The sequence below is a fragment of the Xenopus tropicalis genome, chromosome 4, assembly GCF_000004195.4.
Source record: "Xenopus tropicalis strain Nigerian chromosome 4, UCB_Xtro_10.0, whole genome shotgun sequence".
NCBI classification, from domain to species: Eukaryota; Metazoa; Chordata; class Amphibia; order Anura; family Pipidae; genus Xenopus; species Xenopus tropicalis.
In genome coordinates, this window is record NC_030680.2 from 89,886,733 (window position 1) to 89,909,715 (window position 22,983).

General features: G+C 37.7%; 1 protein-coding gene across 3 annotated transcripts in view; it reads left to right on the forward strand.

The window, feature by feature from the left end:
- The window catches only part of artn (artemin), a 37,784-nt gene extending 27,482 nt beyond the window's left edge, over window positions 1-10,302 (forward strand). For all 3 annotated transcript variants that reach the window (XM_002931600.5, XM_004913964.4, XM_004913965.4), the window contains exons 3-5: window positions 1,729-1,793; window positions 4,639-4,843; window positions 6,600-10,302. In XM_002931600.5, the coding sequence (XP_002931646.1) occupies window positions 1,729-1,793; window positions 4,639-4,843; window positions 6,600-7,042 (713 nt within the window). In that variant the 3' untranslated portion in view covers window positions 7,043-10,302. The remainder of the gene's footprint in view (window positions 1-1,728; window positions 1,794-4,638; window positions 4,844-6,599) is intronic.
- Window positions 10,303-22,983: the final 12,681 nt, after the last annotated feature.

Consider the following 22,983-nt stretch of genomic DNA (forward strand, 5'->3'; position numbering starts at 1 on the left):
CTCACAGAGCAATAGTTTTTGACTGCCAGGGTCAGTGATCCCCATTTGAAAGCTGGAAATAAGTAGAACAGGAAAGCAAATCATTCAAAAACTATAAAAGATAAATCATGGAAACCAAAGGCGAAAATGCTAGGAATAGGACATTCTGTAACATATTAAAGGGGATGCCTTCACTCGTTTTCCCTGTGCTTTTTTTTGTTTTTAATATACTCAATGCCTTTGAGCTATAAAATATATTGTGAAAAGAGATTTATTTATGATTCTGAGCAGCCATACACATGGTCACATGGTCAAGCTATATGACAGGCCAAGGGCACGCAGTGGTATACGTCTGCCAGCAGACAATTGCTCTATACCCCTCTGTGCTGTCTGTCATCAGGATTAATAGAAACCGGCTGCCACCATGCATTTCTGCTCCTGTCACAAGCAGTGATTGGCAGTTAGGTGGCACAGACAAGTATCTGGCATTCTTTTGTCAGCTGAAGAAATGTGCCATGTTCCATTTGTACATCAAATTTAGCCTGAAAGACTAGGGTTCTCTAAAGAAATTCATTTTGCATTATTATCTACTATTTTATTCCTAAATATGAATCCTGTTGACCCTAAAAGATTCACTGCTTTTTATTTTGAACAGAGTAAGGCAGTCTGCCAAAACATCTGCTCCATTAGTTTACTGCTTTAACCATGCTGAAGGTGAAAATTCCTTTCCTTTAACCTTAAGGCATGGAACGAATACATCCCAAACACAGAATGACTCAGACGGTGATAGTAAATAGTTCTAAAGAAAACATGCACCTTTCCCTGAGGGCAGTTCACAGGCCCCTCTCGGTTTAGTGCGAGGGGGTCTATTTTTGGTATATAGTGGTTTTGGCCCCCATGACTTGCATATATTTAGTTTACATATATCTTCAGTGTAATTGTGTTATATGGGGCTGACTCTGAGAAGACTTTTAGTTCATTAAATTCTACTGATCTTTTAAATTGTGACTAAACAGTCTGAATAGGTCACTTGTTGCTACTCTGCCATGAGATAAAGGGCCAGATTCAATCTGATGAGAAAAGCCTCCAGTTTTCCTATAGGGCCAGATGAGAAAAACTTATCTCACTCTATTGAAGTCTATGTGAAAAAACTGGAACTGAATTAGGAAAAATGTTTTTTCTCCTTAAATCTTGCCTATACATTTTCACGTGATACACTATAAAATAACATTTTCTCATGGCATTGAATCTGGCCCTATATATGGTTGTAGGTTTCCATACCTTGTAAAGATATTTTGTGCAGTTTTATTCTGCTATAGACGTTGTTAGTATGTCAAGAAAGACACTATAACCAGCTCTACAAATTCAAGCTGTAATAATCTGCTATTTAGTATTAAAAAAAAAAACAAATGCAAAATCCAGATTGTTGTAAAAGATTGTTATACTTCCACAGGTACAAAACAAAGCATGCTGTAGGAGTGTTACTTTGACTTTTCTCATGCTATGACAAGTTCCTAATCTGTGGGCTGGCTTTAAGATCGAGGAATTTTGTGTGTCACCAGTGATTTAGTACATATTCTGCATATGGATATCTGAGGCACTCACTGAGCCTTAGCTGGCCCTCTGTTTTATTTCACACAATACATGGAAACTTGCCCTATGGCAGTAGAGGTGAACGGGGTAAAGCACTATGCAGTTTTGGCCACTGATAAAAAGAGAAAACAAATGACAGCTTCTTTATGTTTCCAGACAGGAAAAAGCCGTTCATGGGAAGAGGATCCCTGTCTATGACAATCTCACTCTGGAGCTATAAGGTAGGTTTGTGGGTGTTTTTATTATATAAATAAAACAGTTAATCAAAAAGGAACAGTCTCCAAAATATATCTTTCTGCCACATGCTCCCATAAATGTCCTGGCTAGGAATCTCATTGACTGCATGACAATGCCACACCCCCTCTAACAACATTTGTTTTTACACCTTGGCGGATATACATTTAAAAACATGGTACTTTTGAATTAATTTGTTTTGTATCCACTGATAGACTCTGTATTAAGGACTATGCAAAAACTGGAACTAGCTGATTGATTTGTTTAAAGATTCTTTTTTCCTTTGGTCCAAATAAGTGAGTTACCATAGCTGGAAATGTGGCATCAAACTCCCTTCTTAGGAAAGAAGTGAGGCTTATGGAGCTGTATATGCAGTCTTCCTGAAAATGATGATCTGGAGTATTAACTATCACATGTAGGATCAGACCTCTGCCAAACAATCTCTTTCTTTTCTATCGTCAGCCTCACAGCTCTGTTATATCTCTGGCCTTAAAAGAGATTATTCTCTGTGCTGTTCTGCATTGAGGGGCCTAGCCCAGGGAAAGGGTTCCTAAAGCAAAAGTGGACAGAACATAAGCATGTGGCCAATGCGTTCATTCCAGCATCTTCTGATTCCCAGTCCCTGCAATAATCTTGGGTTTAATTTTCCACACAAACCTTCCCTACAGTAAATATCCTCTACGGTACAACATAGAAAGCCTAATAATATTGCATTGATTACTTAGCAGTATAATGTTATTTTAAAAATGCATTCATTTATTCATTCACCTAAATCCTGATGACTTATTTATTTTTCAAAAAATACCATCTTGGATGATAGTGGTAAAAAAAAATGTGAGTGAGATTAAGATCTCTATTTTGTTTTCTTTCATTGGCCCCATAGGGTTTTCTGAGGTTAAAGGCTAGGAAAGGTAAAATCTCTGGGGGGTGCTTAAATGTTAGGCAAATATTACCCCCACCCCGTTGTGATTGTGATTACTTACCTTATTCCCCAGGTTGGTGCTCCTGTTAGCAGAAAACCACACCAAAATCTTTTGGAAAAGTCGACATTCATGCTTTTTTAATTTGTGAGTTTTTCCACTGGACTGGGCAATTGTTTTGGGGGCAAAAAAAGGATTGAAGTCAGTGGAAACCAGGAAAAGCTCTTAAGGGAGAAAGAAAAGGTACAATCACTGGGGGTACCAAAATGTTAGCCAGCCCCCCCAGTGATTGTAATCGCTGACCTTATACTAGTTAGGAGAAACCACACCAGCCCAGGGTAGCTGTGAGCAAGCGATCCTCTTCCTTCTCATGTCTAACTTCAGAATCCCGGGGCCGGGGCATGCGCAGTAGAGTGGAAAAGTTGGCTTTTTAAAAGTTCTGCTTTTCACATGCGCAAGCAGCGTGAAGACAGAAAAAGAAAGAGAATCGCTCTCTCGCAGCTACTCCGGGCTGGTGTGGTTTCTCCTAACAAGTATAAGGTCAGCGATTACAATCACTGGGGGGGCTGGCTAACATTTTGGCACCCCCAGTGATTGTACCTTGTCTTTCTCCCTTAAGAGCTTTTCCTGGTTTCCACTGACTTCAATCCTTTTTTGCCTCCAAAACATTGCCCAGTCCAGTGGAAAAACTCACAAATTAAAAAAGCATGAATGTCGACTTTTCCAAAAGATTTTTTGTGCACTCAAAAAAAAAACAAAACCCCTAAAAACAAAAAACAAAAAAAAAAATTAAATAAAAATTGTTACAATTTGCCTAGGACAGCTCCCATTCACTTTTACATGACCAAGTTGTGTAATAGTGGTTTCTCCTCCATCAACAGATAAGCGTCATGGTGAGAGCAGTAAAATTGTTTTTTGGCCAGTGAGGACTGTGTTGGCTGAAACCTTACATATCTTCTGCAAAGTCTGGATACCTTTTGTATAATCAGGATATTCAGTGTTACAGTAACAAATGTAAACACCAGTAGGATGTTAATCCAGTGAGAAATCTGTTTCTGTTTAAGGCAGATAAAATACTTTCTATCATGTTATTCTGTAGGTCAGAAGCAAAACCCTGTACTTTTGCAGGGAGCATGGAAAAAAACAAGGAAAAACAGAACAAATGCTCTACAATTTTCAAAGCTGAGTAGTATTGAAAGCAGGACTTCACTTTAGCCATGAGTTGCTTGTCATGTTCGGATTCCCTTTTACAGACATTTATGCATTGCACATACCTTGATTCAACTTTTAGATGCTAAGACCAATGGCACACTTTAGCTTTTTAATTCTAGTGTTTGTTCAGAGGAAACCACTGCAGATTTCTTCCTATTGGAAGCAGTTTATATCTCACGTGCATATTCTTTGAAAAGTCCTTCCCATATAGAACTATTAAAAGAAGTCTGTGGTCCTGAATCATCATAATTTCCCCAGTACAATGTGTGGCAGTCCATAGTCCTGTTTGTCTTTACCTTTGCACCTACACCTTGATTGCTGGCTTTAAATCTTTACCATTGTTTAATCAGGCATACATATAATATAGGTATATAGGTACAGTATATGTATACATAAAACACTGAAATTCATGACATAGTCTGAGACTATTAAAAGTTACCTTTATAAAACCTTTGAGCCTGCAGCTTTACTCCCTTATATGGTCATGGACCTTCTTGGTATTTGGAAACTATTTTTTTTAAATCCGATTACTGTACAAAAGTACAGACATTTGTTTCTGTTTATTTGTCAAAAAAAATATTTCTTCTTAAGGCATATTTCTTAAAAGCTTTATTTGGGTTGATTTTTGTTAGAACATGCAGGGATACATGCCTTTATCCACAGCCTAGTCAACATAACTGTACGTTTTGTTCTGTGATAGGTAACGCTCTGGACAGTTATTGTGTCATTTCTGCTGCTGTCAGCAATGGTAACTGGGTCTCCCACTCCAGAGGTGAATATGAATGGGCAGCCAAACCCAGAGCGAGAGGCAGCCATATTAGGAACTGTTAGCCCAGACAGCTTGGAGCCAACACCAGCAGTAGCCATGGACCAAATCATCAGATCTACCTGGAGTTCTTATTATGGTGAGTGAATATTTGAGAATGTAATTAATGTGTAAGATAATTTTATGATGATATCACATTGAAACCATTGGTGCTAATCTATGGGGCACATTCATCAAAGTACGAGTTTGAATCCCGAAATGGGTAAAATTCGGATTGGATATGATCATTTCTGATGATTGCAAATATCACGAAAATGCTTATGAAAAAAAAACGTATTAGTAATATTGTATTGGCGATCCGAAAGTCACAAAATTTTCGTATCCGAACGATTTTGGAAGCCTCCCATAGGACTCAATGGCACTCTGCAGCTCCAACCTGGCCCAAGGAAAGTCTCCCATAGGGCTCAATGGCACGCTGCAGCTCCAACCTGGCCCAAGGAAAGTCTCCCATAGGGCTCAATGGCACTGTGCAGCTCCAACCCGGCCCAAGGAAAGTCTCCCATAGGGCTCAATGGCACTCTGCAGCTCCAACCTGGCCCAAGGAAAGTCACGATACCGAAGCTTGAATGAATCCAAAACTTTTGTACTCGGCGCAGCAATACGATTTTGTTGCATAATTTTTGACGCACAGTACGAAAAAGTCGGATTCGGACCGATCGTACTTTAATAAATCTGCCCCTATGTGTAGAATGCATGAAAGCATGATGGCAGAAGACCCCTTTTGGCATGCATATGACACTGAAAGACTATTTTGAGAAAGATATATACTGTTTTTTGCACAAGGTTACTGAAATTATGCAGGCGTGTGTGGCAACATTTGTACATAACAACGCCTACTGTACCTGCAGAAACAAGTACTGTCATTAATGAACCATTTCATTGCTGCTACCATTTCCTTATGTAGAACTTGGCGAAGTGACCTTCTTTAGTGAGGATGTCAGATTGCAGCACTGCTATCACTTACTGCCCCAAGGGACTGACGTTCCCACTTTCCATTTCTTTTTTTTTCTGACCTTTCAGACCCTACTTTCTCTTTGGCTTGAAGCTCATATCACATCACTGTTGTTTCTGCCATATTATCCTATCCACTTGGGAAAGAAAATATGCAGTTTGTCTATATGAGACCGGCAAAAAACCGTGTCAATTCTGGCACAAAGTAAAATCCAGGAACATAACATTGTTTTACTGTAATTTTCCCTTATTGTTCCAGACACCGTTTTATCCACCTTAACCTTTAGCCTGGCCAATATAAATCTTTTCATGCAATGTGTAGTTCATGTATCGCTAACAGAATTAAAACCTTTTTCTTTCTTCATATATATCTTTTTAAGATTCATTATAAAGCAAGATATAACAGGAGTTTTTTTTTTTATAAAGAGAGATAAGTAGCTCCTCCATTACCTCACTTCTTTCCTGTATCTCATGCATATAGATAAGTAGGAGTTCATTATATGGCAAGTGATATTTGTGATATACTGCATCCTCCTCCTAGCAAAATGTGAAGAACCAAGAAGGTAGCGGCAAAAGAACAGACTTGCTTTTAATTTCACTAGGAAATACAGGATCATCAATATTTTAAATAAAACAATAGAAACGAATGCATTTTTAGCTGAGGCCCTATTTATTACACTGATGTTGAGTGTATATTTTCTATTTAATAGAGCAATTGTGGGATAATGTGGATTGCTGGTGTGTAAATGCTAAATTGCAGTTGTGGTGGAACTGTGATAAATAAATATAAATATACATTTTTATTTTATTTTATTTCCCTCAAAATTGATCAGTTTTAATGAGAGATAATTGATGCTCATTACAAATGTTGCTTATTTATACAGCTGATAACACAACTTCAGAAGGGCACATCCATGATGACCTTCAAGATGACCTCTTATTCCGGTCAGAACGTTCGCCTATAGAATCTGCAAGGTCCAAAAAAAACAAGAAGAAGCCTGAGGGACGTAGAAAAGGTGGGGGTGGAAAAGGCTGCAGCTTGCGGCGTGTGAGACTTAAAGTTCGAGACTTGGGGCTGGGCCATAACTCAGATGAGTCCATTACATTCAGTTACTGCAGTGGTGTTTGCCAGCACCCTCGCAGCAATTATGACATTACCCTCTCTACCTTGCTCAAACAAAAGCTTATAACTCCCGGCTCCCATGAACGCATTAGAGATCAACCCTGTTGCCGCCCTACACGGTACGAACCCATTTCATTTCTGGATGTCAACAACAACTGGAAGATCGTACAAACGATTTTAGCAGCTGAGTGTGGCTGTGTGTGATGGATTGTGCCGTGGCAGGGATAATCACCTATACGATGGGCATCTGACTCCTGCAACAGGCCAAAAGGCAGTGGAAGAGGAGGTGCAGAAGCCTGGCATGATGCCACCGGTGACATGCTATTATTTAAAGTGGCTTTTGGTTTGCAGAAGACTAATCAGAGAGAAAGAGCTACTGATCCACTGATCCATAAAGTAGTTCCAGCCCAAGGTTATCTGAAAGGGATTTTGGAATAATGTCATTTTTGGCTGTGTTGGAGTATACAATGTTATTGCACCTTTTGGGTGCAACATCTGTTTTATCCTATGGATTACTGAAATTTAACTAAACTTCATTGCATTACATAGGTCCAGGTTGCTAAAGGGTCCAAACATGGATATAAGATTTTCTATAAAGTATAAATCTGCTCGTTCTTTGTATTGTGGCCATATACTGTTAGTGCTTTACGCATTTGCAAACAAATGCAAACAACTGAACAAAACTGTAAAGCACACACAATAAAGCTTGTTGTGCAGAGAATGCAGGACTAGTTCTAATCATGGCATTTTAGAAGCAATCCTTCAGTAGGGTATTATGAAGAGTTCTAAGCAAATAGCAGAATGATTTATTTTTTTACCAATCAATCTTTTATTTTTGGTACTGGATACAGATAATCCTGCCTGTATCACTAAGTATAGTGGAAACTAAAGGTTGTTCAATAGCTAATGCTGCATATCAATATAGTAAAGAATATTTACAGAGAAATTGGGTTTTTCCTAATAGGAAACAATGTAAGAAGTTGGATAATAATTCTCTGCATTTGCACATTGAAGCTGCTTACCTATACTTGCTATAAACATTGTGTTCCAAGAAGAAACCGGGTTGCTGTTACTGGACTAAATGAATTTCTTTGAGAGATTATAAAAATGCTAGAGCTGAGGCATATCCCAGCTTTGATACTGGGGATCATTTATAAACACTGGGCAAATTTGCACCTGAGCAGTAACCCATGGCAGCCAATTAGAATTCTGCTTTCATTGTGAAACCAGAATTACAGCCGGCTGGAAAAATGTAATCACTGATTGGTTGCTATGGATTACTGCCCAGATGCAAATCTGCCCAGTGTTAATAAATGATCCCCAGTATGGTTGGGGTATGGGGGTTTAAGATGAGGATTTATGCAAATGCTGAGAGATACCTCATTCAGAGAAATTGCTTTGTTGGATTTAGGATTAATCCATACATGTTATTAGAGTGTTTGCATGTCATGTTTTTTGTTATAATACGTTAACCATCAGTTCCTGACAACATTTTTCAATTTGAGAATTAGTCACTGCCAGAAGTCTTTCCAATGAGAGCAAGGCCTTGCCAAGATTACACCCAGTGGGAAATACTGCATACATTGCTTTCATTCGGATGCCTAGGGGTGGGCTCCACCTAGCAGCATGAGACCACAGCATCTCAGTTGGATTCAGCCCCCCCGGTCGTTTTGTTCAGGTTTATGCTGCTACCATAATAGCCCATTACCCAGTCGAAATCAGGCAGCAGCATCTCCAGCTGTCCTAGTCATAGCGTCTTCATCTCAACATCAGTCATATAGTATTTTCCCAATGAGAAATAATTAGTAGCAGGGATATCACCCCAACTATTAAATCTTCTTTCTAAACAGAAACTTCCCAACCAAACATATGGGCCCCGCTATAACTTCCCTTACAGATTTGTTTGTCACTTCCATATAATAATGGTACCAACCATTTTTCATTAACCAAGTATTTTTTGTGACTTGTGAACATGTAGGGGTAATTACAGAGAAAAAGGATCATTTTCACATAAACTGTGTTGAACAAGATTTGAAGAAATGAGTATTGTGTTTAAGACTATGGAAAATAGCAATGTTTCTGTTACAAAATATACAACTGAAAGTGCCTACCTCTCAAACACTCTTCAGTTACTACATCATAGAATCAGTAAAAACACCTGCGGCAAGTCTGGTATTTAAATCATATGCCAAAGAAACGTTATCTAACCTGGCAGAATGCTGTTCCATTTAACTATCCTTGTCATGATGAATAGATAGGGCTTTAAAATGCAAGCATACAGTTGTATATTTGGCAGGCAATATTATATGACTAGTATGTTTTCCTGCTGTTTATGTAATTACCTGTTCTCACCTATTGAAGATTGCTCTTAGACTTTCTCAGGTTACAAGAAAGCGCTGTTAGAAGTATTGCTAAACAAGCTGTTATTCTGGAATAGGACAGAGTGCAAAGGCTGGAAAGCTTTGATGACTTACAAGGATAAAAACAATTAATTGTTTGAGGTTGGGCTTGAACTCAGGAAGCAGAAGTGAGTGATGCCTCTGTTTTTGAATTTTTTTGACCTTCTAAACGCTGCTTTTTCCAAAACTAAAATGCTCGCAGTTCAGTGTGATGGAGAAAGACCTAGATGAAGATTATGGCCCATGCAAAACGGATGATATAGACAGATATAGATGATAACAGACAGTGTAAGTACTGGTATTTTAAGAGAATTCAGTTGTGTAAGTGGGAATTCATTTAACGAAGCATCAGCAAATTCATTCCTTATGCAACTGTTTCAAAAGCAATGAAACATATTCTGCTGTAACAATAGAATGATGTAGCATGTAAGCTATGGTGTATCTCTGGGACTGAAATAAGCATTGGGATTTGTATCTAGCAGTGGGCGTATATGCACTGGATACAGGCCACACAGGATTCAGAAATCTCACATATAAGAAGTATGTTTGTGTTACCTCTTGGTTTTACTTATTCCCTTAAATCACCCCACCCAAATATGTCAGATACTAGGTCTGTTCTATAGGTCTGTTCTGAGGGCATATGTACTGTATGTCCGCAAGTGCAATGAATAGAGTGCAATTTCACTCAATCGCCATGTTTTTTCTTTCCCACAATGCAGTGTTTTTTTTCCTGAATTCCAGCATCCTTGTGGTTACAAGGGGGTGGTGCTTTTGATTGTCTAGGCTGCACCTACCACTTGTGCATAATTACCAGAAGTGCATCTCCATTTTCTTGCAGATGGGACATAACTGTGCAGAAGTCCACCTGCCACCATTTTTTGATGTTCAGCATTGAGAAGGGACAGTCAGGTTGGCAGAACAGTCAGGTGTAGTAACTTCAAGTAACAGTTATGTATATAAACAGGCCTATCGGTGATCACATGACCTATAAGTAACTTTAAATGTACATTAATATTTTGAAGAGTAGTTTTTTGGTGTCAGGATCACTTTAAGGGGCACATTTACTAACCCACGAACGGGCCGAATGCGTCTGATTGCGTTTTTTTCGTAATGATCGGTATTTTGCGATATTTTCGGAAAATTGTCGCGACTTTTTCATTACTAATACGATTTGTGCGAAAAAACGCGAGTTTTTCATAGCCATTCCGAAAGTTGCGCAAAATCTGGCGATTTTTCGTAGCGTTAAAACTTGCGCAAAAAGTTTCGATTTTTTCGTAGCGTTAAAACTTGCGCGAAATGTCGCACCTTTTAAGTTTTAACGCTACGAAAAAGGCGCAACTTTTCGCGCAAGTTTTAACGCTACGAAAAAAATCACCAGATTTTGCGCAACTTTCGGAATGGCTACGAAAAACTCGAGTTTTTTTCGCGCAAATCGTATTGGTAACGAAAAAGTCGCGACAATTTCCGAAAAGTCGTAAAGACGCCGAAAAAATCGCAAAAAAACGAAAAAGTCGCAAAATGTTCGTTTTCAAATCGGAATTTTTCTAATTCGGTTCAGATTCGTGTCTTAGTAAATGTGCCCCTAAGTGTGCTGCGCCTATTGATGCTGGTCGCAAAAGGGAACCCTAGAGCTACTGCCTGGTCAGGAAATGGTGGGAGCTCCAGGGTTTCCCTGCATCAGTAGGCGCAGCAGCACCTGCAGGCAGTGCTTCTTTAAAGAGGAGCTGGTGGGGGGCACATAGATGTCCCCTCTGAGGCACAAGGTAGGAGTGCAGAGTGCACAGCCTACATCCAAGGGGGCATAAGTGTATAGGAAATGAGCACTAAGGGGAGCACTGAGACCCTTATACTGAGGTAAATTGGCTCAGGACAAAGCTGACCCTAGTGTGTAAGATAGTAAGCTCTTTTGGGTCAAGGACCGATGAGAAAGAGTAGTTAAAACTGCTCTGTAGCATGCATAGAAATATGTCCATGTCATATAAAGAACAGTAATGGCTAAAATCATGCTCCTAGAACCTCAAAACACATACCCATTTGCAGTTTAAATACTAATGTATATATAATATATTCGAAATAATAGATAGTTTAGCTGCTGTTCTGCTAATGTAGTAAAGCAGATTTCCCATCCACCTAAAAGGAAATAGTAAATAGACAGGAAGTCAAATAAATGCAAGACAGCTGCAGCTGACAGCTTTATGGTTTCAGGATATATCACTTGTACATGTCCACATAACCAGTTATTGGTTTTTATACACCAGCGGTCCATATGGAGAGCACTGGAAATGATTTATACCTCTTAATGGGGATGATTTGTCAAACTGATAGCCCATGACTACTGAAGAACCCTGTTGGAAGCAGAGCTATAAATATATATATATATATTTATATATAAAATGCTTTATTAACAGACATATGCACCCAAAACTATTGCAAAATGGCAAATGTCTATTTTTTCTCACATAAGAGTTTCTGTAGCATTAACATGTTTTTGCAGTATAAAGCTTCTCACAAGCCTACCAGCCCTAAATATCCCTTTGGCTTGAAGTTTAGGGCTTAAATAGTTTTTTCTCACACTGAACTTTAAGTATTGACCAGATTACTAATACTGTAGAAATACCACCATGAATATCTAGGGTAAAAGCCAATAACTGTTTTGTGTTTGCAGTTGCATTTTATATTATTCATGCTGCATTGCCTGATAAGATGACAATGTAAAAACCTTTGGCTTCCGAGGTCTGTAGGATCTGTATGAGATAGGATAGTGCTGCCTTGTTGCTGTTGTCATCCTGTAACCTTGTAATCTTGGAACCTGCCATCCTTTAGCTGTGCTGCTTAGTCAGATGCAGAATACAAATGTAGCAATGTGCCACAAAGTAGCAGCTACTAGTTACAATTGAATCAGCAAGAATTTCTTTGCAGTACACAGAAAGTATCATGGATGCTGTACGTTTTTTTGTTTTTTTTTATAATAGCCTGAAGTGTATATCCTCACTTGCAAATGCCATATGGCAGTATAAAATAGGATGAGCTTCAAATAGACTGAAAGGGCCCAAAACCTAGGAGCAATATAGTTGGCATTAGAAATTTTATAGGATTTTATCACTGTCTTTTTTTTAATCAAGTGCATTTATTTTAATACTAAATCACCTATCATGCATCATTCTTGCAGCAAGCATATCAATCTATTTATTACATTTAACTTATTTATTTATTGTGTTTTATTTTGTATGGATGTGTTTTCCTTTTACAGAAAATATTTATTATGTACTGAACATATAGTTTAATCTCATTTATAATTTTGTGATGTTAATAATTTAAATTCCACCAATTGTTGGTTTACCTGAATCCCTGTTATAGTGCGGGGGCTCATAATGTTTTTTTTAACCCATGGATCAAAATTGCTGTGAGCATGTAAGCCTTTAGGTGCCAGGAAGAATCAGATGCATTGCAGCATAGGAAGAAAATATTCCTGGCACTTAATTGGTTTTCTGTCTTGTATTGCAAGTACTGGTGAGACTGACCATCAATAAAGCATACATTGTCATGAACGTTTGTACTGTTTTTACAGTTCCATTAACCTTTAATGTTTTTTATGCAATAAAAAAAACTCTATTTTTGTACAGTTGTCTGTTTACTGTAGGAATAAAGTTGGCATTTGTTGTATTTTTCCAGGAAATCTTCATTTTTCTGATGCAAAACACTAAAGAGGTTTTCATATTTCTACAGCAACAAATGATCCAGCCTATTTCTGTTCTACCTGTAGTAACCCCTTCACAACCAATGTAAAGGTTTTTTCCCCACTGAAAAATTAGCATTTCATAGTGGAAATCAAGTGATATATGTATATATGTATATAGTGGGCAGACACGAAGGGGGAAATACTGTACATTCAGAGACATATTTATTATAGTGTGTAAGCTACATCAGAGGTGATGTAATCAATTGGATCTTTACATTTGTAAAGATTGTAGGGGACTTGTGGGGCACTTGTATTGGACAGTTCAAATTCAATTTATTATTGGTTGCTATGGGCAACATCACTGGTGGAACTGGCTTACACACTATAGCAAATAGGCCCCCCCCCCCCCCCGGTGTTTATAGACCTGTTGGGACCCAGATTAAATCACAGTTGGTGCTTCTAACCCTTGTATACAGCTTTTGCTATTGTACTTTGGCAAGGGTATAGTACACTTACATATGGAACGATTAAAAACATTACAACAATAACAATAGTATTGTTTTGCCATCAACATGGATTTTAATGAAGTTAAAATCAAGTAAAATGTACTGTTATTGAGGAAAGCACATCAATCAAAAGTAAATGGTTTGTTCAAATAGGACACTTTGTTAATGGCAAAGCCATTAATACGTGTAAATTTTACCAAGCAGTAACAGTGCAGAAAATATTTGTCTAAATCCTTTTTCACCGTAAGAAATTTGCAATGGGAAGCAAGCATTCAGACAGGTGATAGTGGTCAGTGCTACTGCTCAACAGCACTGGGCACTACCACTGGACTGGGTGTTGGACTGCTCATAGCAATGGAACACATTCAAAAGAAGTGACACAGGTTTAAAAAAAGGTGTCAGGAATGAGAATGACTTATTTGTTGTGCATTAAAGGGTTTTGTGGACAGAGGAGTCCAAGATTGAGCTCACCACCCCAAAACACCATGCCTACAGGGAAGTATAACTGTGGCACTATAATGTTGTGGGCTGCTAACCATCAGAATGGACTGGGCATCTTGTTATAATAGAAGACAGAATGGATGATGTACAATACAAGGAAATACTGCACAAAAACATGTGTCAGCTAACAAGTGAAGCTTGGGTATAATTTCATCTTTTAGCAAGACATTGATCCAAACACATACACCAAGCAACAATGGAGTGGCTCAAGAACAAAAAGGTGAAAGTCCTGCAACAGTCCTGCCACAGCCCTGAGCCCAAAATCCAACTGAAGCACACAGGTGTCATTGTTGGACTTTGGAACACAGATGATGGCACAAGAGCGGTAAACTTATACAATAATATCATTTGTTTTTCATATCCTTGTAGGTGTGCCAAGTTATATTCCTTACTTTTTCTTATGTTGTGCCAAGAGAAGGGAGTTGCAATCAGGAAACAAAATACAGGGCTGCTACCTGCAATTTCACCCTCCCTCCATTTTTGTGAAGAAGCTACTACTTGTACATTACACAGGCAGCCTGCCAGGCCCAAACACTATCCATTATAATTACACAATGCAGTGACTTTATTCAGAAGTAAAAACATTCTGCTTACTGTACATTTTGATATTGTTCAATACTCATACATTATACATTAAACATTCTATCCTGGAAACAATGGGCTATTATCTAGTATGCCAATTTATTATAGCTCAGTAAGACCAACATTACCAATTATTGCTAAAATTAGTAAAGATCTGCTCAGGGGAGTACTCACCTCTAGTTTTCATTGGCAAAGCTAATTGTTCCCTTCCAGCTATCTGCTGCCACTGCCTCTGCCAGCAGAGGCTGCCATGGATACCTAGAAGCATTAGCCATCTAACATGGCTTGAAATTGGTACAATGGCCCTGTACCCAAATACTCTACATTTACATTTCCACTAAACGATGCCTGCAGCCTAAGACAAACTATCCTGAAACCAGTTAGTTTTTTTTACTGAATATGCTACCACAATGCTCCAAACATGCAGGACATATAGGAAGGAGTACCCCATTAGTAAACATTCTTCCAGTTCACAGCAGTAATGCTGCCCTGTGTTTTTATGCCTTGTGCAATAAAGTTTTGTTAATCAATATACACTGTCACATAGAGTAGTGGGATATTGCTAACCTAACTGCAAACATCCCCAACCGAATTAATCGCTTTAGTTCAACGACAGCTAGAGATCTGCATATTGTACATTTCTGGTCTACCCACAGTGCTCTCAGTAAATACCAGCCTTCCCACCAGTAGCTCCCAATCTTCTATGCTTTGCTTCTAGAGCAGACAATACCGTATTGACTATCATTCAGACTTTATTACAGCCTGTTAAAACCAAACGACACAGCCGTAGTTATTTTCAGTCCCCATTCTGGGTATTCCATTTATACTAGAGACATCTTTTGGACAGATGCCGACTATACACTGCGTGTCACAAATATTGTAAAACAGAACTACTATATGGAATGATATAAAAATAGATTTGGATTTTATTATCACTAACACTAGGGGCCATGTAATTGGCTCAGACATAGCCAATTGTTGATTTAAAAGCAGAGCTTAGCAGACTCTGGCATGCAAGTTAGTCAGACACCCCTATTTCTGCTCCCAAAATCCACAAGCTCAGCTTTGCCACAAAGAATGCTGCTACACCCCTGAGAAACGAGGGGGCATTTGTGGGAATGTAAAGTCTGGGAAGCTGCACATTTTGTATCATATGGTCTTTCATCATCACTAATCATTGAACTAGCCTTATGCCTTGCTTCTCCTTTACTAATCACTGGTAATTAATAAATATACGCAGTTACATTTTAGTCCAAGACACAAACAGCACATTTTACATTTTGAATGTCAGAAAGGAATTTCGTGAGACAGCTTCAAATGTTCCGTCCACCTTGGTTTGGATAAAATAGATTTCATGTGAAGGTTAATTTTGAAGGGTATGTCCTTTTTTTACTTGATTCACTAAAGTGCGTTAAAATGAGCGCTATTTATAGCATGCGTTAAAAATTGTATCGCTTCTTATTTTTTGCGATTCACTAAAAGGATACTTGCGTTAATTTAGACGCAATGTTGTTTGCATTATTTGTCGCGATGAACGTTTTTCTTGCTTTATTTTCCGCGCGATTTAACGCACGTAACCATTACGTTCGTGAAACTACTTTTATGAAAATGACCATTTCCCTGCAAACTGGAGGCTGCATCACTCTAGGGCCAACACAGACTTGAATAAATCACACTGCAAAGTCCATATTGTGTTGCCAAAAGCTCATTAACTGTATTTTTCTATAATTACCGCCTGCTCCAAGTAAGTGTTAATCTTCGCACAGACTAATGCGAAATTAATGCATTGCAGTAGCGCGCGATTTAACGCATTTGAAATTACTTCGATGAATCGGTCGTTTATATCGGCATTTATTGCATCAATTTGAACGCAAAAAACCATGCGATAATGCTTATCGACCTTAAGTGAATCAACCCCTTAGAATCATATTTATGGATGGTATTGATCATATATGATCAAAGGGAATTATATATAATTGATTTCATTATATTTTTCTTAGAGGCATTTTATCTGATACCAAGTAGCCCCAGGATATGATTTCTCAGCCAATGTACATATGCAAGAAATATGCCTAGGGCAAGGTGTGGAGGTACAGTGAATAGAGCCAGTTGTGGGGAAAGCTACTGTTGTGTCTTGGAGCATTGTCCAACTGTATATTCAACTATAATGTTGTAAATGCAGGGACCTGAATTATTAGCAAGAGCTGGAGGAATATGTGTTTGGCCCCTCTGCATCGCTGCATTGCTAATGATAGCACTAAATACATCTATTTGGAAAAGTAAAAAGTTATGAGGCCAATAAAGTTCCTAGAATTAGATAGAAAGGGTCTGTTTTCAAATATATCGAGCATTAGGTAAAAGTACAGGCATCCAAGAAATCTGCTGTCATCCCTATGAGATGCATTCATATCTGATTACTTTGTAGTGTCAACAGTATTCTCACATTTTTGTGAAGTTTTAGAAGTGGAACAGTCCAATAAACTGATTTATATACAAGTCATGCTTTTTTTCTCTGTTGATCGACAGGTATAGGATCGTTTGTCCAGCATGCTTGGGTCCTGGGGTTTCTGGAAAAGGATCTTTCCGTAACATGGTGCACTATGCTTGTTCTTAGCAGCTTTTTAATTTATGTTCTTTTTCTATAGTTTTAAAATTTGCCTTCCTCTTCTGCCTCTTTCAGATTTGAAATGGTGGTCACAGACAGAACTATTTTTGTTGCTTTTTACTACTGATCTTTTTATTTAGGCAAACTACTTTTCAATCAAACCACTGCCTGGTTTGTATGACAAATTGGACCCTAGCAACCAGCTGCAGAAATTCCAAACTAAAGAGCTGTTAAACAAAAAGCAAAATAATTCCAAAAAATGCAAAAAAATAGATTGGCAGCAGCAGCCCAAAAAGCCATTTTACAGCCAAATGTCTATCCACAAAAATCCCATCCATCGCACTCACAAAACAGAAGCTACATCATATTTTCCACATTGATTGGCTAGAAACCATGACTAGTGATGGGCAAAATAATTCTGTAGGCATGGATCCGTGGTCAATTTCTGCGTTTCGCCATTGGTGGATTTTTTCATGAAATGGGTGACAAAAAGATGCGCGTAAAAAAATACGTGTGCAGCATTTTTGCTGTTTCATTTTTTGACGGAACAGGACAGATTAGCTGATTATTAGCCATGACCAATAAGGAAAGATTTGCTAAAAAATGTTCAGAACATGGTTCACATACATAAATACCCTCCCACAGACAACTGAGTATCTGACAGTCTATACTTTTCGAAACACAGCATGGTATGAAGTGGAAAAATGATACAAAAACTCACTACTTTTAGAAACATATCAATATATTCAGAATATGTCCCTCGGGGCTGGAAGTGCTCCATATTCACCCCCCTGGAGTCACTGCATAAATAAATGATTGTGATCCTATTTACAGTGAACTCAACTTATCCTGTGAAGCTTAATGGATTGTCCTGGCAAGAACCTCCTGTTCAACTAAGTTAAGTTGAAATTCCCTCTCAGTTTTCATATATTGAGGACATTACACTTTTCTTTTTTTGTTATTTTGTTCTTTACAACTTACAACTTTGCCCGCAAAATCTGTTACTTATTTTGAAAACCAAATAAAAACATCATTCAAAAAACCCCACAAAAAATAAGCAACAAAATAAATCAGTCTACGTGATCAGAAAAGTTCATTTTAAGTTGAATTGCCTTTTGAATCGCACTAAAAACATTTAAATATAAGTCCAATAGGATTGTTTTGCCACCATTATGGATTTCTATGGTTTCATTGCCATCATATACAAAGTGCTGTTTTATTATTAAAGAGTAAAAATTGTTAAAAATAAAACTTTGAATCAAATAAATAACACTATAGTTATTACTATACACCATAATTCCATATTTTGGAGATTTTTAGATCACAGGTTTCCAGATTATGGATTCCATACCTCTAATTTTCTATTGGCATCCAAACATTTTTAAATGAAAGAAACTTTTCAAATGTTGGCTTTCTTAGAATAGCGTTTGCCAAGTTCCGGGGAATAAAATGCCATGAATGTTCCCAATAATAATAATGGTATAGTTTTCTCATCATTATAAGGTAATGACAGTGCGGCATATTGATACACGCAAGGATAATTAGGCTACAGAATGTTCCATTCACAGGAGTGTAAAAAAAGCAAAATGTAACCACCAGTTTCTGTATGGACTTGAATTACTTGTCTTTATACATCTTATTTAAAGTAACACTACAATATGGTTCCTCTACATTTCTCTCTTTCCAGGGGGCCATACAGCTAAACATGTATCATTAAAATCCCCTTAAATGTGTATTAGCCAGCAGAGTGGAGGTATATGCAGATGCATCTGAACCCTACATTTTTATTGGCTGTATAAAGCAGGTTTAGACTCATTACTCATTATTCTGTTGTCTCCCAGTATAGTTTAATATGGACATTCAGAAACATGGCATAGTGATGAAACATTGTGCTATTTTTAAAGATAGTTGCCAAAAGTAAAAGTTTGTAAACATCACTAGGTAAGCGTGGGTGGGGCAGCATCAGGTGTGCAGCCACATGTGGAATCTCACCCACATCTTTCTGATTAATGGGCAAGGAGCACTATAAAATCTGAAGTGTTTGATGTAACATACCATTCTTATGAATAAGCTCATTTGTAGGTGTTGAGTCACCCATATAGGGTACTTATAGGGGCAATGTACTCCATTTTCCATCATAAGGGCAATGAATAGCCTTGTGCTGACTATACTTTTTGCCTATTGTTTTAATTAGAACATACTGTATTTATTGTTTGGTTATTTTTTTGCACAAAACAGGGCAAGAAATTAAACTGAACGTAAAGCAAAATCAAAACAATGCCTATTAAAAGATACATAGAAGAAAGAGGGCACTTGCATTATCATGGTGGCAGTAAAACTTCTTTAGAAGAGAAAATTGTGATATTATGGGCCTGATTCACTAAAGGGCGATAAAAATTATCGCACGCTTTTTCACGTTAAAAAACGCAAAATAACTTGCGCGCGATTCACCATAGTATTATCGCGTGCGAAAAATCGCCATTTTCGCATGGGGTATTTCTCGCACTAGTTTTACCGTTTTGCGTTAATTTCCGCGCTGAAAAGAATACGATCGCATGATTCACTATATATATATAACTTATATATATAGATATATATATCTATATATAGATATAACTTTTGCGCGCTAAATATCGCATTCGGCTATACGAAAATTAACACCTACTACAGGCAGGCGAAAAATTATACAAAAGTACAGTAAATGATTTTTTGCAATAAAATATGGACTTACAGTGTTATTTATTCAAGTCTGTGTTTCCCCCAGAGTGACACAGCCGCCAGTTTGCAGCGAAATGTTCATTTTTAATACAGTAATTTTCCGCAAGTATTGGCGTGTATGGCTAACATGGCGTGCGTTCATTTGCGCAACTATTTCTATTTGGCTACAAGTGATGAAATGTTTCGCCAGGCATGGATTCGCAGCGAATTTTTGGACGTGCGTTGAATTTTTTCGCGGCGGATTTTTTCATGCGTTTCGCAAAACAATCCGCCAATGGCAAAACGCATGAAAAAATTCGCCACACAAAAATTCACCGCACATCCAAAAATTGATACAAGTGTCAAAAAATAATAGTCACGAGCAACAATTTTTTTGCCCGCACAACATTTTTGCCGTTTCGGGGATCTTTCGAAAGATTTGCTAATTTTTCACTAAAGAAACCAGAACACATTTGCTCATCACTAGTGGCTACTATTTATAAGCATCTACTATTTATATGTGGCTAATATTTATATACACCATTTATATGCTTCGACAATTTTTATACACTATTTCTATGCTACCATTCATATTCGGCGATTATTCGCGTAATTTAGCGCATGTACAGGCAAATACCGCATTGAAATAGTCTTTCGCGAGTTAAATAACGCTTGCAATATCGCGCGTAAAAAAGAGCGAGTATGCTTATAGTGAATCGTGCGAAAAATCGCCAAAATTAAGCGGCGATAAAAATTTTAGCGCACAATAAGAATAGCGCACGTTTTATCGCCCTTTAGTGAATCAGGCCCTATATCTGAAATAATGATAGCGTGTTGAAGTCAATAAACAGTATATACAGTAAAATTCCAAGTGAAAAAGGCATAGCAGCTATTACAAAATATTTCCTTAGTATACTAAACTATTTCTGTGATTGTATATGGAAATAGTCCTCTGTGAAACCTCCATTTTTTATTAAAATTAAACCTCAATTTTTTATTAAAATGCTAGGTCAGCAATATTCAGGTTGTTCCACTGACTACTGCCAATATGTTGTCATGAAGGTATGAATACCTCTAAAAATACAATGCTATGGCATGTCTTATAGTGCCTTAAGCATAACTGGACCATTTTCGAAATATATAATGTAAAGTACACCAAATCTTATAAAAATAATATGCTGCTTGGATACACTCATACATTGATAATCTTTTTATTTCCAAAATAGCCCCTAGACTCTTTCTATAATTCAAACCAGAGCCTCAATAAACAAATGTGCAAGAAAAAGGCAAATTAGCTGAACATTACTTCCTCTACCTACAGTCAGAAACGACTCATGATAAAAAGTACTGGCAATAGTAAGCCGTGTTATATGGTATATTGAAAGTGTGCATTCCTTAGTACTGTATCGCCTCAAATGGTAAAAAAAAAAACCCAAAAAACCGCACATGTGGGCTGGTAAACATTCTTCAAATATATACTTTTTACACCCCTGTAATCTATATTAGCATTATATTTCTGAATGCAGTCAAAATGTAAGTTCTTATATGTGACTCCCTATGTTATAAATAACACTCTGCTAACCGAGCACTGCTGGGCAGAAGAAGAGTTAGCTCTAGGGCTCTCCAGGGGCCCATACAGAGTTTCTAGTTAGTATTAATGGAATGTGCTTATGTTGCTATGGCTATAGTTTCAGAGTCAAACTGTGCATTTGGGTGTGTATACACAAATTATAGCACCAGCACACATACTGTGGAGCACACAATATTCTATATGCACAAAGGCATAACACACATATGATTTCACAGCTAGCATGTAGCAATTGTGAAGCAATACAATCCTTCTCACGGTTGTACGAAAAATAAGAAAAAACTGTATTATTTTTATGACCCCCGTGGATCTCAGATACAAGGAAACGTAAGTTCTTATAAGTGACTCCCTATGTTATAAATAATACTCTACTAACAGAGCACTGCTGGGCAGAAGAAGAGTGAGTTAGCTATCCATTTCTGGTGAATCTACAGTTACAGCAAAAATATTTTTAGGGGGCACATTTATAAGCAAGTAAACATTTAGTAGGAATGTCATTTGCTGCTCTATTCCTTGCATGCCCCTGGGGTTTATTTGATGAATTTGGGTTTTTACAAACTTGTGAATCCCTGACCAGTGTGGCACATTTGCCCTTCTCTACCTGTCATCCCTTTCCATTCAGAAGAACAGGAAAATCCCTACTTATGGCAGAGGTTGGCAGTGACAGGCGACACAAATCAGGAGCACAAACTCAAAAAATCTGCATTGTTTTGCATCTTTTTACTCCATAACTGCTACACATAATATGGAAATGTATCCTTATTATATAAATGCCATGACTTGGGTATGGAAATTCCATATAATAGCAAAAAAGAAAGTAGGAGTCATGCACACACTGTAGATGAAAAGTGTAACCCATTTGTTAGTTACATAGTGTGACAAACATAGTTAATGTTTTGTGTGTGGGAGCCTTTGCATTGCTGTTATATGTTTGCATTTTCATGTGCAGGAATGATTTGCTGGATATGCATATGTAAGATCAAAGCACGGAGCAGGTGAATTCCGAGGTACAGTATGCAGTACATATACTAATAATGGCAGCCCTTGAATAGAGGCACTCATACTCTAATTTATTAATCCCAAGGGGTCAAGTACGAGAGTCCTAAGTGCTGGTTAGGTGCAAAGTATGTACAAGTTTTTTTTTTACTCATACGTCCAATGTCTGCTTAAAGAAAAACTATACCCCTGAACGTTATATCATGCAAAACGGCCTATATAAAATATATAAAGACACCACTTCATGTAAATAAACCATCTTCATTAGAACATACTTTTCTAGTACTATCCCAAATAGAAAATCTGCAATTTTTATTTTAGGAATTAGAGGTAACATTGGCAAGAGTCTTTAATAGGTCACTTAATATGACATAAATGATCTGCTGATTAAGTATTCATTCTGGGGGTATAGCTTTTCTTTAAGGGTCTGAACCCCCATCTTGGTATTCCACAAAATAGACATTGGCAATAAAAAAAAAAACAAAGCAAATGATGCCTTTGGATTTCCTGAACATTTTTGCAAAAAAATGGCTAAATGTTTTGTGTCAATGTGAGACGGAAGCAGTTAACCTTGATTCATGGGGAAATTCTG